At 41.4% G+C, this 19,338-nt stretch overlaps 1 protein-coding gene across 1 annotated transcript; it reads right to left on the reverse strand.

Annotated features, from left to right (window-relative positions):
• Positions 1-4,485: 4,485 nt before the first annotated feature.
• LOC126082129 (taste receptor type 2 member 39-like) lies at positions 4,486-5,454 on the reverse strand. Its single transcript, XM_049894577.1, has one exon. The coding sequence runs from the start codon at positions 5,452-5,454 to the stop codon at positions 4,486-4,488; it is 969 nt and encodes a 322-aa protein (XP_049750534.1).
• Between the last annotated feature and the right edge of the window lie 13,884 nt (positions 5,455-19,338).

Consider the following 19,338-nt stretch of genomic DNA (forward strand, 5'->3'; position numbering starts at 1 on the left):
CGCAGGAACTGGCAGTGTTTCTTTCTGCTGTACATGGGGTTGCTACGAGTCAGAATGGACTCAATGGTACCTGGCAACAATAACAACAACTTCTTGTTTGGATTTATAATGTTCTTTCATTACTTATTTTCAAAATCTTATTTACTCACATATGCCGTTCAAGCTAGGCTGACTAACACACCACCACCATGATCCTTGTATCTTATACTTGATTAACTATTTTTGTTTCTCTAGTAGATGAGAAGATCTTGCATCATGGGGGTTCTATCTATTTCACTCAGTACATTATACTTAACTCCTAACATATTGCTTGCCATATAGTTTTTGCTCAATCAGTAACTGTTAAATTAATAAACAATGGCTCCTGTACATATCACAGAACAGGAATAAGGAACTTGGAGGATAAGAGAAATCAGACACAAAGATGGTTGCCAGGATTCTGTCTTCATTCCAGCCAGTTACTGCTGAGTTGATTCCAACTCATGGTGAATCCACGTGCAACAGAGTAAAAGTGTGCTACTCAAGGTTTTCAGTGGCTGATTCTTCAGCAATAGATCACCAGGACTTTTGTCAGAGGTACTCCTGGATGAACGTGGACTGCCAATGTTTTGGTTAGCAGAGAGGACCCTAACCATTTCAACCACCCAGAGAGTTCCTGGCTTTATAAGCTGAAGACATTGTAGGGCTATTCAAAGAGTTGAAAAAAACTGGAGAGGGAATGCCTTTTGTAAGAAAAACAAAGAGTTTGGCTTTGATATGTTACTTTTGATGGCTCTTACACTTAGCTTCAAGGTAATTTTTATATTTAGAAGTATTTTTAAAAAATTGTTTTTAAATTTTGAAATCAGTTTCTTAGTGCTGACATTCAAGGACCACCAGATGTCTTGAGGAAAGGCTCACTCCTGGAAGAAAAGAAGTAAAATGCACAGAAAAAAAAAAAAAAAAGGAACTTGTAGGAAAGAGAAATAATAGAGGGAGGAGAAAAATAGTTCAAACATGTCTAATATCTTTAGGAAGGGGCACTTTTTGTAGTGAAGTATTAGGGAGCCAGGAGAAAATGGGTGATTCTGTGGGTTTGCTGATAGGAAAATGGAGGAACAATCTTCAATGGCTTCTGTTAAAGAATTGAAAAATAAGTTCATCAATTGAAAATGAGGTAGGGAGAAAGGTGGTTACAGGTTTGGGCACTGAGGAAAAGATGGGAGATGCTTGTGGGTAGTTAATGAGTGACTTCTCTAGGGAAATACAAGATAGGAATGCCCAGGATTGTGACTCATTTGTGGCTGAAGAGCATGGATTTGTAGAAATATAAGTTCATCCAGTTATGAAATATTCCCAATTGACACTCAACTGCCCAGAAGCAAACACAGAGTGGTTAAGTAGTTGGGTTCCTCTAAACGTGGGGTTATATCAGAAGAGGGAGATGAAGGGGTAAAGGGACCAGGAAATTAGAGGGTTTTTTTAAATGAATTTATTTAAACATTTTCTTTTTAATTTTTATTGTGCTTTAGGTGAAAGTTTACAAATCAAGTCACTGTCTCATACAAAAATTTATATACACCTTGCTATATACTTCTAATTGCTCTCCCCCTAATGAGAGAGCCTGCTCCTTCCCTCCACTCTCTCTTTTCGTGTCCATTCCTCCAGCTTCTGATCCCCTCTGCCCTCTCATCTCCTCTCCAAGTATGGGATGCCAACATAGTCTCAAGTGTCTACTTGATCCAAGAAGCTCATTCTTCACCAGCATCTTTTTCTATCCCATTGTCCAGTCCAATCTCTGTCTGAAGAGTTGGCTTTGGGAACGGTTCCTGTCTTGGGCTAACAGAAGGTCTGGGTGCCATGACCAGTGGGGTCCTTCTAGTCTCAGTCAGACAATTAAGTCTGGTCTTTTCCTGAGAATTTGAAGTCTGCATCCCACTGCTCTCCTGCTCCCTCAGGGGTTCTCTGTTGTGTTCCCTGTCAGAGGGCAGTCATCAGTTGTAGACGGGCACCATTTAGTTCTTCTGGTCTCAGGATGATGTAGTCTCTGGCTTATGTGGCCCTTTCTGTCTCTTGGGCTCATAATTACCTCGTGTCCTTGGTGTTCTTCATTCTCCTTTGCTTCAGGTGGGTTGAGACCAATTGATGCATCTTAGGTGGCTGCTTGCTAGCATTTAAGACCCCAGAGTCCACTCTCCAAAGTGGGATGCAGAATGTTTTCTTAATACATTTTATTAGGCCAGTTGACTTAGATGTCCCCTGAAACCATGGTCCCCAAACCCCCGCCCCTGCTACGCTGGCCTTTGAAGCATTCAGTTTATTCAGGAAACTTCTTTGCTTTTGGTTTAGTCCAGTTGTGCTGACCTTTCCTGTATTGTGTGTTGTCTTTTGCTTCACCTAAATAGTTCTTATCTACTATCTAATTAGTGAATACCTGTCTCCCTCCCTCCATCCCCCCTCTTGTAACCATCGAAGAATATTTTCTTCTCTGTATTTAAACATTTTCTTCTTAGGGAAAATTTCAAACTCACCCTGCAACAGAGAGATTAGTGTAAAAGCCCCCATGTACCTGAAACCTTGTTAGAAAAACCATCACAATGTGGCCAGTGTAAGCCTCCCCTCTAGTCATTCCCTTACTCCCTGCTGGATTATTTTAAAGCCAACCTCAGATATGTCTCATTTTATCTGTAAATACTAGAAGTAATTTTAAGGAGTATGGGCATAATGTGAAGAAGAACGCAGCACCAGGATTGGAGGTAGGCTCATTAACTGAATATTGAATACACCATGGGCAACCAGAAGAATGAACAAGTCTGCCTTGGAAGAAATATAGCCAGAGTGCTCCTTGGAAGCAAGAATGGGAGACTTCATCTCATGAGCTTTGGACATGTTATCAGGAGGGACTAGTCCCTGGAGAAGGACATCATGCTTGGTACAGGGTCAGTGAAAAAGAGGAAGACCCTCAATGAACTGGATTTATACAGTGGCTGCAACAATGGGCTCAAGCATAGCAATGATTTCGAAGATGACACAGGACCCAGCAGTGTTTTGTTCTGTTGTACTTGGGGTAGCTAAGGGTTGGAATCCACTCTGTGGCACCTAACAACAACAACAAATGAGCATATTGATGAACCACGTAATCAGACTGGATAAGAACACAGAGATCATAGAGGTATCAATGGATTGAAGGTGCTGGACATTGCCATGGCAACCCTTGAGCAAGTTACATGGACATCTGGGAGGGAGTGATAAGGTGAGATGTTTGAACTCTTGATTTTGGAGGTTTGCATTTTTTATTAAAACAAACATAGTGAGAGGATCAACCAACAAGTTGAAGCACACAGTCTCCTCCTTCAAATCTTTCCAACTTACCTAGTTCTCTTTCTAACTAAAAAACTCAATGTAAGTCTTTTAAAATTGTGAAATTAATGCATACATATTCTAAATAGCTTGAACAATGCAGAAAGGTATAAATGGAAATGTTGCAGTTATCCACCAGAGACACAACGCCAATGCTCAGGAGCCCTCTAGTAATCATTTCTGCTCCAGAACCTTTACACACACACACACAGACACACATGTACACACACAGAGAGAATTTAAATATGCTTTCTTTTAAAAAAGAGAAACTTGAATCACAAAATATCTCCTTACTTTTTTCATTTAACAATATAAATATACTGGAGATCTTTTCATTTCAGGGCATGTGAACCTATCTCATTAAAAAAAAATTGTTAGATAGCAATCCATTTCATGGATATACCAGTGTTTTCATTAATGAAAAGTGCTATTAAAAAGTTTAATTGGCCTTTCTGTACATATTTTTGCATACTTATATTATCTCTAGGAAAAATTATCAGGCAGTAATTTTTAGGTTGAAGAGTATTTTGTGAACTGCTAATATTTTCATAGGTATTTTCAAATTTTCAGGTTATGTCTTTGGAGGAAGAGACAAAATGCACTTCCAACTTCTTCTCAGAAACCTTTCCAAATAATCTGAAAATACTGCATCCTGTGTGGGCTCTCAGCAGACATTTCCCAAAGGCATGTGAAAGGGGAAAGAGAGAAGTTACCAAAAGCCCAGTTGCAGAACCTTCCTCTATATCAGTGCCTATGTCAACCTCACTGTAACCACCTGAAGAATCTAAGAAATTTGTCTAAGTTCCAACACCAAAAATTCTGAGTGAATGACCCAGGATAGGCCAAGCATTGATATTTTAGAATATCCCCCCCTAGAGAGTCTAATGTGTTGTTATGGCTTAGAATCACTGCCTTAGATGCAGTGGAGGTAGGAATAGAGGGTCCAGGTAAACAGTATGCTAACCATCGCTGAGAGTGTGTCCTGGAAGCAAAAGAGAGGAGTGAAGACCAATCTCCTATACAAAAAACTGCTTTGGGTGAAAGGATCAGGATAGGTTTGGGGAAGAAAAGAGGAGAAAAGAGAGAAGTTTTGGGTGAAAATGAAGAGCTGAGGAGCCAGCTCCTGTGGTGCTCCCTGGCTGCTGGTCACTGAGTCTGCTCTTTTAGGTAGAGATGAACTCGGTGCTGCAGCTTCTTCCAGGCTCTTCTGAGCCCAGGGTTGTCGAAGATCAGCAGAACTGAGTGTCCAGCAGGGTAGGCTGTTAAGATGACTGTGCACAAAATGTTCCAGGGACTGTTGGTATCAAAGATATTGGACATATAGAGAAAGAGAGCAACTGCATTGAAGATGTAGAGAACAAGAAAGTAGCTGATGGCTTTGATGGCCCCCATGTGGGCCTGCATGCTGGGGTCCCTGGAGCCAGTGGCATTGCTTTCCATGTGCAGGGCATGCCTCCTGAGGGAGGCAATCAACAGCGTGGCTGTCAGGATGAACATGATAAGAGGAAGGAAGATTCCCAGATTATAGAGAAGGACCATGTTGACCACATTGGCCTTAGTGAGGTACTTCTTATCCGTGGAGTTGGAGGAGGAGATAGAAAAAGCGTTGCTACAATACAATTCAGTGTGCTCCTTGACAATGAGCACACTGAACCCCATGGAAATGAACACGGATAGCCACAGAAGCCAGGACATCCATCTGGAAATTCTCCACTTCAGCTTGAGGAAAAGAGGGTTGGAGAAGTCTGCAATCTTCACAAAGTAGAAGAAACTGAGCCAGGCAGCAAACCAAAGACTGCAATAATTTAAGAACATGTAGATGATTTTGAATATACCATATAAAACATTGTGGTTATACAAATTTGGGAAGGCTGAATTGAGAACAGTTCCTATCATCACACAACTCTGGAGAGCTATTCTGGATGCACTCAGGAAAAACAAGATTCTCCCACTCGTGTTAACTGCCTTATTCCGAACCCACTCAGCCGCTTTTATAGCCATGATGAACCCATTTGCAATGACTCCAATGATGCATTCGATGCTTGTGGTGGTGAAAATAAAGATGTAGACAATTTGTGACAGTTCGTTTTCCTGATAGTAGCAGGTCTTGGCCATCCTGAGTCCTGTCTGAATTGGTGTGTGGAGGCAAATGTCTCCTCGGTTTGATGGGCAGGTATTGATAGCTCCCACAATTCACACCACAGGAGGAAGCAGCTGATGTATCATTTCCAAATCCACCCCATTTGTTTACATCAGCATTCCTAGCTCTGAATCTGGAGATGCAAATGATGGAAGGATTTGGTTCCTAATCCTCTCTCTGTTTTTGGATATGTTGGTATTAGTTCAACCAGGGTCCCAGGCAAGAATGTGAATACAGTCACCTTTATAAACCACTAACCCATAGTATTGACAGCCACCACCACAGACTGGTGCAAACTGGACACTTGCCATCTTAGCCTTTCCTCTTCATTACTCTGAAGATTCTATTTACTATGTCTTATGGTGATTTTCTGGTTCCCATGGTTTCCTCATTTGGTGGAGCACATACCACAGTTGCTTCCAGAGAAAGTGTGCATGACAGATATATTTTTCGAACACTTGTATGTCTCAGAATATCTTTATTCTAATTTTCTATTAATTGGAAAGTTAGAATACCATTAACGGTATGGCTGTAAATAGAATTCCAGGTTTGGGACATGTTTTTCCTTGGAATTTCCTCCCATTCTGAGTGAAGTTGTTATAAAAAGATCAGAATAGACACAGGCATGCACAAGAAGACAGACACCAGGAGGATATGTGTCTAGAAGCAGCCAAGGAACGCTAGGAAATGCCTGGGGGTACAGAAGCTAAAAGGGGCAAGAATCTTGCCTTAGAGACAGAGAGAGAGAGAGACATAATACCCTGAATTATTAAGAACATGAAAGTCCCAGTCAGCCCTTCAGCAAAATAAAAATTCAGAAAATGAAATTGAATTATTCTGTAGTAAAAGACTTTCATTAAAAATAAAAGTAACTGTGAGCATATAAACAACCCTGAAAGAAGATAGATGGATTTTTCAATGTATCTATGGAGCAGCGAATTCCATCATTTTCACATGAATTCTTAATAAAACTCCTTGAAGCTGGAAAGTCTTGCTGAAAATATTTTTGGGCTGAAAGTGCCCCCAAAACCAAAAGATTAAATCAACCAAAGCTCCCGTTGGAAATTACTTTCCTTTCCACGTGGAAGGAGACACTGGTAATAGGTGACCATGATTCCTGGAGTCAGCATTGTGTGTGTGAGGAGCATCGTTGTGTCTCATGCCAGTGCTCATAAGAAACCATGTGACACAGAGGAAACATTGGTCAGTTAAGAGGACAGGATGATTGCTTCTTTGGATATCAGCCAGCATCTGTCCTCAGCTTCCCCAGAGCTTGTGTGATGGCTAATGAACAATTGATAAAATGCATGTGCCCGACAGGAAGAATTTCCTCTTTCCGAGAGTGATCTTATAATTCTACAACAGAACCTAAAGTCAAGTCCTTACTGTAGTACCATATCTCCAGGAGACCGACTAACCATTGGGTGGAATAAAGATTGCACTGGGCTCTTTGGCCCTGGAGGCGTATGGTTAGTCCTGACTGGGATTGAAACATTTTCTAGGTGTGGGTTGTCTTTTCCTGCCTGCAGCACCAATATCTGAGACTTACAGAGTATCTGGTTTCTAGACTTGGGATCCACTTAATATCTCCTTAGACAAGGGAACCATTTTTTTGGTGAAAAAGTTGCCACAGTTGACACACGATCAAGGTAGAGTTGGTCTTTGTTATCATGGGGTGTGTATACGTTGGGTAAAATTTATTCGAAACCTCAAAATCAATACTCTCAGCACTTTTGTGGTCATTCATAGACATGAGCATGTGCAAAGCAGTGAACAATTTGAGTTGTCCTAAGTGCATGATCCCAGCCAAAGCTGAACAAGACACCAGCTTTGCCTTCTTGTTTCATCTCTCATACAATAAAAAAATAACCTCTTTGTGGACTATTTGGTGCCATGTCTTTGACATTTTTTATATTTTTTGCTGGTAATTTTGTTGTTTAAAATGACCCCCAAATGAAGTGCTGTCTAGTGTTTCTAAGTGCAAGAAGGCTGTGATGTGCCTTATGGAGAAAATATTCGTGTTAGATAATTTTTGCTGTTGACTGTGAATTCAATGTTAATGAATCAAGAGTATATATTTTAAAAAAGTGGCTTTAAACAGAACACACATAAGATAAGGTTATGTATTAATTGCTCTACAAACATGTTGTGACCAGAGGCTTGCATTTCCCCTGTATTTCCCCTAGGAGCAGTGGTTTCGTATTCACTAATTCAGTGTTCATGAGGACTATAGAACATAACTACCGTAAATAATGAGAACTAACTGTATCTATTGGTCTTTCCATTAACTGAATCACCAGGAAACTTCTGGCATCTTTTAATGTCATGTTGGAAACACCTCACAAATGAGTAGCTAAGAAGATGCTTGGGAATCACACCCTTTAGGGAAATGGTGTTGTCCTTCACGATGTAGCATGTATTTTGAAAAAATGGCCATTTAAGGGTGCAGTGTCCTTGATACCTGGAATGTATTGGTCTAGGAACTCAGGGCAGGAATTGACTCCTCTTACCATTGGTGGCACAGTGGTCAAGAGCTACAGCTGCTAACCAGAAGGTTGGCAGTTCAAATTCACCAGCTGGTCCTTGGAAACCCTGTTGGGTAGTTCTACTCTGTCCTATATGGTTGCTGTGAGCTGGAATTGACTCAACAGCAACAGGTTTTACCATCATTTTTAGTTGTGTAGGCGTTGGGTCACAGGGTATGTGCTAATTTGACTAAGTTTTAAAGCCAGATTGTTCTCCCAAAGGCTTACCTGTTTATATATTCCCACAGGAATTTGTAACAGTTCCCATATCCACTCGTTCCTCACTTATTTAGCAAACTGTGAGGAAAACAAGTGTATATACACAGGTTATGTGACTCCTGACCAGGCTCCCAATGATCCTGTGATTCTTGAGTCCTTCCCTTTCCATTAGTAAAAGAGGAGAAAGGTATAGTCATTTCAGGACTTCCAATTAGTTGATCTTTCAGATAGCGAGGAGGCAGCTGCATGTCATTGTACTGAAATGGGGGGACAAGGAATCTTTCCCAGTTCTCCCATTACTTTTCTGTATCTCTGAATTAATTGCTTATCTTCTCTCTTAGCATTTTCCCTCTTTGTCAAATGGTAAGAATAATTCCTGCTCTCTCCCAGTCCTCATTATCTGGGGAGTGAGTGCCCATTACATTACACCTGAGAAAGCCTCTTGAAGGGCCAATATTGTTGGACCCTTGGCAACCCTTGGGCCAGTGCAACAGTAAGCTCGGGGGAAAGGACAAGATAAGACACTGAGAAATTAGTATAAAGCTCATGTTATAGTCCACCAGGATGCCCACAGACTCGGAGGTAGTTCTCCCAGAGAGAAGATTCTAGAAGTGAGGAACAGAGGAGCCAGACCAGAGCATTCAGCTCAGGTCACTATGGTCACAGGCTTCTCAACACATGCTTTGAGTTTAGGGTACATGACCTCATCATCTGGGCATATTCACGGCTGACACAACTTCAGCTGTCCCTTTTATGGTTCCATTTTCTGAAGAGAGAAGCAGAACTATGCCAGGAGAGTTGACTCCATACCACAAGACTTCTGGGCTTCTTACTTAGGGGCCCCACACCATCTTCACCTCCCTCTTACTGACTCTGGTGCTCAGCTCCCTCTCTCAGACTCACATGATACACAAAGCAGGACAGATGTGCCTCCTTCCTCACATTGAGCCTTACCCCAGTGCTCATCATAGTCACTTACTTTTATTCATCTTGGATTTTATTCCCACTTTTATTGCTCTTCTCTCCTACTGCCCTCAGCCCCTTCCTGGCTTTCCCTTTTCCCTTTGGCCTCTCTTAATGGTCCCCCTTATCTGACATGAGTGGCCAGTCAGGAAGTATCTTCACTTACAAGAGGTTGCTACTTCCTAGTAGAAGTTCCTTGTGTATTGACCACCCAAGCAGGTGGTGCAGATGAAAGTACAGAAAGAGTAATTAGGAGCCTGGCTGACAGTGGTGCTGGCTCTAACCTGGGGAGAAGGTGGGGAAGGATTAGAGGGCAGATCTGACAGAGGTGGACCTGGATTTGAGCCATGAAGCAATGTGAGCCCCCATTAGGACACCTCAGTGAGGGGGCACCACAGAGACCCCCCACAGGTGTCATGCCTTTAGCTCTTTCATTGCCACACTCAACTTTAGTCAATTTTTTTGTACTGTAATCGTCTTTATCATTCGTGTTCATCTTTAGTAGGGACTGAAGTTTAAATTTTGGTCTGAAGGTTTCATCAGATTTCACATTTGTTTAAACTCATGGAGTAAGCCTTTGCCTCTGCAGAGTGTGAGTGCACCTTGGGTCTAGCTGGCATTTAGCTTGCCAGCAGATTCATGTAGGGGACTCTGTGCTTCTTGTTTCAGCCACAAAATGGCCGAAGGGGCCATGGCTGGCGTTGCTTATGGCATCTGTTGGCCTTGGCTTGGTCTGGGGTGAGGTCACCCAGATTAGAGTCAGTGGGAAATTATTTAAATTAACTTTCACCAATAGGGACAATAAGATCAGAGGCACATGCTTGTCTGCTTAGTGTAGTGGAAACAAAAAGCAAAAACAAAAAGAAAGAGAGAGAGAGAGAAAAACTAGGGTTTTCATGGGAGGGGTGGTGGATTTTTCCAATTGTCCTGTTCTCCGGGTTTGTCATGTGGCATTCACCTCTCTGTGCTTCTCTTTCTGTGATTATGAGATGAAAGTATTCAAACATACCTGTGAAATTTGTGTAAGTTAATGAGCTTTTGTAACCCTGGTTGCACAGTTGTTAAGAGCTACGACTGTTAACCAAAAGGTTGGCAGTTCTACTCTACCAGCTGCTCCTTGGAAACCCTATGGGGCAGTTCTACTCCACTCTGTAGGGTTGCTGTGAGTCAGAATCTACTTGACAGTGATGGCTTTAATACGCTTTTGGGCTTTGTGAATGATAACAAATGTAAAGTACCATGGTTATTGCGCAAATAAATGCCTTTGAAGTCTGAAACCACTTGGATGGTGAGTATTTTGCACCTGCTCTTCCTCAGCCAAGGATTCTGTCTCGGAAAAAACACAGATAGAATCCTCCTTAGATGCAAGGATGGTGAGACTTCACCTCACGTACTTTGGACGTGTTATAAGGAAGGACCTATCCCTGGAAAGGACATCATACTAAGTAAAGTAAAAGGTCAATGAAAAAGAGGAAGAGCCTCAATGAGCTGGATTGACACAGTGGCTGCAACAATGGGTTCAGACATAGCAAGGATTGTGAGGATGGTGCAGGATCGGGCAGTGTTTCATTCTGTTGTGCGTAGGGATGCCATGAGTTGGAACCGACTTGATGGCACTTAACAACAACTTCCTTAGCCGAAAGAATTGTAAAGCTTATAATCAGAGAGAAGATACAAGTATTGTCTCTGAGTTTCTCCTGATGGAAGAAGCAAGCTGATGGATACTGAACTGAGAGGAGAAATTGCCAGCACGTGTTCCTGAAACAGCACAGAGAAGTTCTTTGAAGAGGGACTCCTCCAAAGTTCTCTAGAGTCATTGATACTTGAATAAGAATTAGGCACTATTCCTATACTAAATCAGCCCTGGTGGTGTAGTGGTTAAGTGCTCGACTGCTAACCAAAAAGTGGGCAGTTCCAACACACCAGCTGCTCTGTGGAAGCAAGATGTGACAGTCTGCTTCCATAAAGATTACAGCCATGGAAACCCTAAGGGGCAGTTCTACTCTGTCCTATAGGGTTGCTATGAGTAGGAAATGAATCAATGCCAGTGGTTTTGATTTTTGGTTTATTCCTATTCTTCTTTGGACTTTTGATAACTTCTGGACTCTCCCTCTGTTTTCTTAAAAGCCTAAAGAGACTAAGAAGGAATTGGGGGTTGGCATCAAAGACAAGGAAGTAAGGGTGCATAAGGTTCCAGGAGCTCAATGAAGAGAAGATGTAGGAGAAGAGAGGTCATGAACCAAAAACAAATTCCTGTCTGATGGCACGTCTCCATTTTGGCGGGTTCACAACTTCCATTACATCTGCCTCGGCCTGTTGTGCAGGGCCTCCTGGCTCAGCCCCATCAGTGCATGAGCTGTAGGAAACTGTACGCGGGTACAATTTCAGCCAAGCTCACTCATCATAGTCACTTACTTTTATTCATCTTGGATTTTATTCCCACTTTTATTGCTCTTCTCTCTTCCCATCTTTATTTCTCTCTTCCTAACTACCCTTTACCTCACCTGGTGAAGTGAAAAGAGTTTGGATCCCATGGTTGAAAGTCCCCACTCACTCAAGGTCTCCATACAGCCCTTCCTTCATCTTTACAAGGAAATAAGAACCCCCACATTCACAACAGGACTGTTCTGAGGCTCAGCGGGACTAAGGTATGAAGTTAAGGTGTTTAAGATGAAATCAGTGATTACTATCAATGTTCTTTATTATGATAGTGGTTCTCTTTTTCCTTAGCCCTCAGTTCTTCACTTACCATCATGCTTTCATCTTTGTTATTTGTAACTGTGAGAATTACCCAAAAAGTTTCACCTGCTGTTGTATTTTCAGGACTCTTCAGGATTAAAGAAATTATGTTCCCTCTGAATATGGCAAAAGAGTCAGAAACCCAAACTCAGATCAAAGTCCAGGACTGAGGTGGGGTGGGAGAGAGAATAGAAAGGGTGGGGCAGGGGCAACAGGAGGATGCCAGGAGTGGGGAGGACCCAGAGGTGCCAATGCCATTCCTTGTACTGATTCCCTTTGTAGGATGCATTCCCCTGATCTCTGTGTGCCCTTCAGAAGAACCCTGTCTGATAGAAGAGGGATGTGGAGGTCAGAGTGGGAGAGGTCATAATCCTGGTCATCACCGAGGGACTGGGAGAGGGACTTTCCTATAGCAGAGAGCTCTGCTGAATTTCCCTGGTGTTGTATTTGCTCATCTCAGGATACTCTCTCTCTCTTCCATTTTCTTGTGGAACTACCTCAAAATCCATGGAAGCACCTTTACTTTTGCACTAGGAGAGCTGGTAGAGTGATGTGAAGCCCTAAGAGTCTGAGTGATTTTTCACACAAATGAATTGAGGTTTAATATGATTAACACCTTATCTCAGCTTTGCTCATTGACTTACTATCCCATAGGACTAAATAGAAGGCACTCCAAAGTCCTACATAAGCAACCTCAAAGGAAGACAATGGGAAGACCCTCTTGTCCTTTTCCTCCTTTTTCCTCAGAGAAGCCCCAGGCTTGCCAGGGCCCATCTTCACCAGAAACTCACAGCTCCTTTCCCATTTGCTGGGCCCTCCTTTCTCTACATCCCACCTGCTACAGGCCCAAGTTTCCTGGGAAGCTCCTCACATCTTTCTGGAACTGTCTTTTCTCTTGTCAAAAGACACCATCCCCTTCCAATGCCCCTTCAGTTCGAAGAGAACTGAAACTTGACATCTCCCTTTCCCTTTTCTGGATGTTACTCTGGCAGATAGTGCTATAACCAAGAGTAGCTTTGTCGCATCACAGACTTTTCATTTAGAAACAGGTCCAGGAAAAGGTAGGGTAGGGTTCAGGAGCATGATATTGCCTTTCCTTGCTTAGAGAACCCTGCTGCAGACCCTGTAGCCATAGATCCCAGTAAAATACAGGGCTTAATGAGGAGCAAGGGGCGTGGGTGGTGCCAGTAGTTTGTGATTGACTGATCAACTGTTCAAACCCACGCATCTGCTCCGCGGAAGAAAGGCACGGTCATCTGCTTCCATAAAGATTTCAACCAAGAGAACCCTACGGACCAGTTCTATTCTGTAACACGTGGGGTCACCATGAATCAGAATCAACTAGATGGCGAAGAGTTTGGCTTGGTTTAATGAGAAGCAGAGCTCTGTTGTCAGTGAAGCCACAGGGTTATCTGAGTTTGTAGGTCAGCACTCCCCTGTACCCTGTGAAGTGACCAGGACTATGGCTTCTCTTGTGCAAATCATACGTAAAGCTGTCCCACAGCTATTGACCACATCCAAATCCTTGCCTACCTTCCCTTTTTAGGAGAAGAGACTGAAAATGATAAACTCAGAGTGGAAAAAAGAGTTAAACACAAAGTAGAAGCAGGGTGTAGATTCAGGAACCTCTATAACAGAGTTTGAATAGGGAAGGAGTGAAACCAAGAAACAAAGAGTGAAGACTACCAGGATGGCTCCTCTTGGGCCAGGAAAATAATCCCTAGGGGCAGAATGTGGGTTTGGGGATTGGAAGAAGGGTCCCTTCAGAAGCATTCTTTAGGAGAAGGGGTGGCTCACATGTCTTCCTGAGTGGTGCTGGTCTCCAACTGCAGGCAGAAAACCAGATACAGTGCAGATAGGAGCTGAAGACAGCACATGTTGGCAGAGTTTGATACTCAGGAAGACCATGCACCCAGGGACCCAGATTACTCCTTATAACTGTAGCAAGAGGACAAGGGAGCCATTGGGTAAGTCCATTCAGCCAAAACTGTGATACACTGGGATTTTCCTCATCGCCACCTTGTTTGTTCTTCTGTGAGAAAGGTCAACATTCAGCTGGAGTTTTAAACTGGGGTGGTGTGAGGAGTGAGTTGAATTGTTTCCACTTGTTTCTCAATATCAGATTAGAAGGTTCCTGGGTTATTAGCATAGATCCTGTCTTCACTTTTGTAAATAGGATTCTTTCCTCTTCCGACTCATAGTTCTTAACTCTGCTCTGTGTCTTAAGGTAGATAAAGTCACTTCTTTTCTCCTTGTCCTCTGAATGACATAATGTCTTACCTTCATCTCAATGGCAGCAACCTCAGCTATCAAGTGAGATATTGTTGAGCTGATGCCTTGACACAAATGTCTCTGTTACTAGAGTGGAGCCAACTCATACCTCTCCTGCGTTTTGTGTTCACAGATAAAATGAGTCCTCAATAAAAAGTGTTAGCCCAAGGCAGTACAGAGTATGTTTAATAAGCTTTCAAGCCACAGACATTGGAAGAAATCAGGCAAGAACAACGGAGATCAGGTACATTTGGTGTGTTTCTTATGGTACTGCCTTTATGCAAGAATCTGGATTAAATAATAGTTCTATGCATTTGGTCCACCTAAAAGCCTTGGATTCCCATCGTCTGTATGGGAGCTGCTATCTTGAAGCTTCCCCGGGGAGGTCCTGTCTTCTTAGCTCTCTGATTCTCTACCCTCTTTTACTGCTCAGCCTGCCTCCACTTTCAGAGAATCCCGTGGTGGAGGCAGATGTCAGATCCTGTCTTTGAAGAACCTTAGGGATCACCCCCAGCTATCTGGAGGAGAAGACATGGACTGAAGGACCCGAGTAATTTAAGAAACCCCTGGAGTTGTCTGCTTATCATCCCAGTGGGAGAACCACAGAAGAGCTGGGGTCCGTTGTCAGATGGAGAGGTGACGCCCAGGAGTGAATGTCTTGGAGCAGCTGAGCTCCTAGCCCTGTAGAGGTCTCCCAGAGAACTAGAGTGAGTGCTGGAGATGAACAGAATGTTAAGATGCTGTAAGTTGAGAACAAGGCCTGGGAGGGCTTCTTCCATTCATGCATTTTGTATTTCTTGCAATTATTTCCTATGGATCAGGGGATGCTGTCTCACACCACGGATATTATGTAGCAAATCTTCTCTTGCTTAGGTCACTCTCTGCCTTCCATGACCACTATTTTCTCTAAACACATTAAGCTTCCTTCCCTTCTTTCTTCCTTCCATTTTTTGCTCTTTTAAAAAAACTTTATTTTTTCAAAAAGTGATGTACCATCATGGTTTAAAAATCACAAATATGTAAAAGACAGGCACTGAAACTTTCAACTTCATTTCTGTCCCAGTTCACCCATTTCTTCATACTCCATAGTGAAATAATTTTATAGATGTTTGTTTTCTTCTTGTGTTTTTTAAACCAATACGTGCTTACAAAATAAATAGTTTATTTTTTTTACAAAAATTTTCTTAGACTATATATGCACTATTAAGGAACCCTGGTGGCACAGTTATTAAGCCTTTGGCTACTAACCAGAAGGTCAGCAGTTCAAACCCACCAGTTGCTGTGAGGGAGAAAATTGTGGCAGCCTGCCTCTATAAAGATTACAGCCTTGGAGACCCTATGGGGCAGTTCGACTCTGTCCTATATGGTCACTATGAGTCAGAGTCAAATTGATGGCAATGGGTTTATGGGTTACTGGCATACCTCATTTTATTGTGCTTCACTTTATTGCATGTTGCAGATATTGCTTGTTTTACAAATTGAAGGTTGTGGACAATGAAAAAGAAAGACCGAAGAACAATTTATGGTGTTGGCAAAGAATACTGAACATATAGGCATAGCTCGTTTTATTGCACTGCGCTTTTTTTCGCTTCACAGTGTGTTTGTTACAAATTGAAAATTTGTTGGCAACCCTGTATTGAGGAAGTCTATAGGCACTATTTTTCCAACAGCTTGTGCTTACTTTGTGTCTCTATTTCACATTTTGATAATTCTTGTAATATTTCAAACTTTTTCATTATTATTATGTCTGTTTTGGTTGTCTGTGATCAGTGATATTTGACGTTACTATTGTAATTGTTTTAGGGTGCCATGAATTGTGCCTATATAAGACAGTGAACTTAATCAATAACTGTTGTGTTTGTTCTGGCTCCTCCACTGACCAGCCTTCCACCATCTCTCTCCCTCTTCTTGGGCCTCCCTATTCCCCAGGATATGGCAATATTGAAATTACTCCAAATAATAACCCTGCAATGGCCTCTAAGTGTTCAAAGGTAAGGAGGAGTCACATGTTTCTCACTTTAAATCAAATGATTAAGCTTAGTGAGGAAGGCATGTCTAAAGCTCAGATAGGCTGAAAGCTAGGCCTCTTGCACCAAACAGTTAGCTAAATTGTGAATTCAAAGGGAAAGTTCTTGAAGGAAATTAAAAGTGCTACTCCAGCAAGCACATGAAAGGTAAGAAAGCAGAACAGCCTTATTGCTGATATGGAGAAGGTTTTAGTGATCTGGATAGATGATCAAACCAGCCACAACATTCCTTTAAGCCAAAGCCTAATCAGGAGCAAGGCCCCCAACTCTCTTCATTTCTCTGAAGGTTGAGAGAGGTGAGAAAGCAGCAGAAGAGGTTGGTTGAGAGAGGTGAGGGAGCTGCTAGGAGAGATTGGTTGATGGAAAGAAGGAAAGAAGTCATCTTCATAATATAAAAGTGCCAGGTGAAGCTGCAAGTGCTGATGTAGAGGCTGCAGCAAGTTTCCAGAAGATCCAGCTGAGATAATTGATGAAGGGGGCTACACTAATGAACATGTTTTTAACACAGACAGAACAGCCTTATACTGGAAGAAGATGCCACCTAGGCCTTTCGTAACTAGGGAGAAGTCAATGCCTAGCTTCAAATGACAGGCTGACTCTCCTGTTAGGGGCTAAAGCAGCTGGTGACTTTAAGCCGAAGCCAGTTCTCACCATTCTGAAAATCCTAGGGCCATTAAGGATTATGCTGAACCTACTCTGCCTGTGGTCTATAAATGGAAGAACAAAACCTGAATGATAGCACATCTGTTTGCAACATGGCCCAGTGAATATTTTAAGCCCACTGTTGAGAACTACTGCTCAGAATAAAAGATTCCTTTCCAAATATTACTGCTCATTGACAGTGGACCTGGTCACCCAAGAGCTCTGATGGAGATGCACAAGGACCTAAATGTTGTTTTCATCTTTCCTAACACAGCATCCATTCTGCAGCCCGTGGATCAAGGAGTACTTTCAAATTTCATGTCTTATTATTTAAGAAATACATTTTGTAAAGCTATAGGTGCCATAGGTAGTGATTCCTCTGATGGGTGTGTTTGAAGTAAATTGAAACCTTTCTGGGAAGAAGTCACCATTCCACATGCCATTAAAAACATTCATGATTCATGAGAGGAGGTCAAAACGTCAGCGTTGACAGGAGTTTGGAAGAAGTTGATTTAAACTTTCATGGATGACTTTGAAGGGTTCAAGACTTCAGTGGAGGAAGTAACTGCAGATGTAGCAAGAGAACTGGAATTAGAAGTGGAGCCTGACGATGTGACTGAATTGCTGAAACCTCATGAGAAAACTTTAATGGATGAGGAGTTGCTTCTCATGGATGATGAACAAAGAAAGTGGTCCTTGAGATGGAAGCTACTGCTGGTAAAGATGCTGTGAACATTGTTGAAATGACAACAAGGGATTTAGAATATTACATAAACTTAGTTGATAAAGTAGTGGCAGCGTTTGAGAGGACTGACTTCAATTTTGAAAGAAGTAATACTGTGGGTAAAATGCTATCAAACAGCATTGCATTCTACAGAGAAATCTTTTGTGAAAGGAACAGTAAATCAATGTGGCAAACTACACTGTTGTTTTATTTTAAGGAAATTGTCACAGCCACCCCAACCTTCAGCAATCTCCACCCTGATCAGTCAGCAGCCATCAACATTGAGGCAAGACCCTCTGCCAGCAAAAAGATCATGATTTGCTGAAGGCTCAGATGATGGTTACCATTTTTTAGCAATAAAGTACTTTTAAATCAAGGTATGTACCTTATTTTTTTAGACATAATGCTATTGCAAACTTAATATACTACCAAAACCCAAAAACCCAGTGCCATCAAGTTGATTTTGATTCATAGTGACCTATAGGACAGAGTAGAACTGCCCCATAGAGTTTCCAAGGAGTATCTTAGTGTAAATATAACTTTTACATATACTGGGAAACCAAAAAATTGGAGTGACTTGCTTTACCGTGTTATTTGGTTTATTGCAGTGGTCTGGAACCAAACCTGCAATATCTCTGAAGTATGCCTATATGTACAATGTTGTCAACTGAATACATGTAAAATAATATTCCAGTGCAATTTTTAGTATTTATTGTTGTTATTGAGAGTTTGGTCAAGCATGTGTTCTTATGCTTGTGGTTTTTTTTTTTCTTTTTCCTTCAGCTGGGGTTTTTGCTTTCTTGATTTTAGCAAACTTAGAAAACAAGTATTTGATTTAAAGCAATATTTCATTATTCCTTAAAAAAAGAAGTATTTTTGAAACTATGAATTTTATTTGTTCAAATAAGCTTGCTACTTTTTTTTTTTTAGTATTATACACTTTAGGAGCATTTATAAGATTTTAAGAGTTTTAAATAATTTTTGATAAACTAGGTAAGATGTAAAAACAACGGGAATTGTGAAAAACATTGAGTTGAAATCATTGGTTGATGTAAATAATTGAATTACGAGGTTAATCTTTGTTTTTTTTAAAGTTTTTGTACTTAAAGATTTTTTGGTCTTTGCTTTTACTAGCTATGAAATTCTGGATTGGCTGTTTATATTTCAGAAACTTCCATTTTCTTCTTGCTTCTATTGTTTCTGTTGACAAGTCAGCTATCAGTCTTTTGTTTCATAATTTATTTATTTTTGTTGTTTCAGCTGTCAGTTTTATTGTTGGTCACTTGAAGGTAAATTTACTTTTTTCTTTTGCTGCCTTTTTCTAAATTTTATTTTTTGGTGAAAATATACACAAGAAGAGGTACACCATCTCAACAATTTCTACGTGTAAAATTCAGTGACATTGATCATACTCTTCAAGTTGTGCAATCATTCTAACCATCCTTTTCCAAACTATTTCACCACCATTAACATAAACTTACTCTCCCCTAAGCTTCTCAGCTAACCTTTCCAATTGCTGTTGTTAATTTAGATAATTCTTTAAAAGACCACAATGCTCAAGGCAGGTGTCATGGATTGAATTGTGTCCCCCCAAAATATCTGTCAACTTGGGTGGGTCATGATTCCCAGTATTGTATGATTGTCTACCATTTTGCCACCTGATGTGATTTCCCTATGTGTTGTAAATCCTATCACTCTGATGCAATGAGATGGATTAGTGGCAGTTATATTGATGAGATTAGATAGTGT

The sequence above is a fragment of the Elephas maximus genome, chromosome 8 (genome assembly GCF_024166365.1).
Source record: "Elephas maximus indicus isolate mEleMax1 chromosome 8, mEleMax1 primary haplotype, whole genome shotgun sequence".
Lineage (NCBI taxonomy): Eukaryota > Metazoa > Chordata > Mammalia > Proboscidea > Elephantidae > Elephas > Elephas maximus.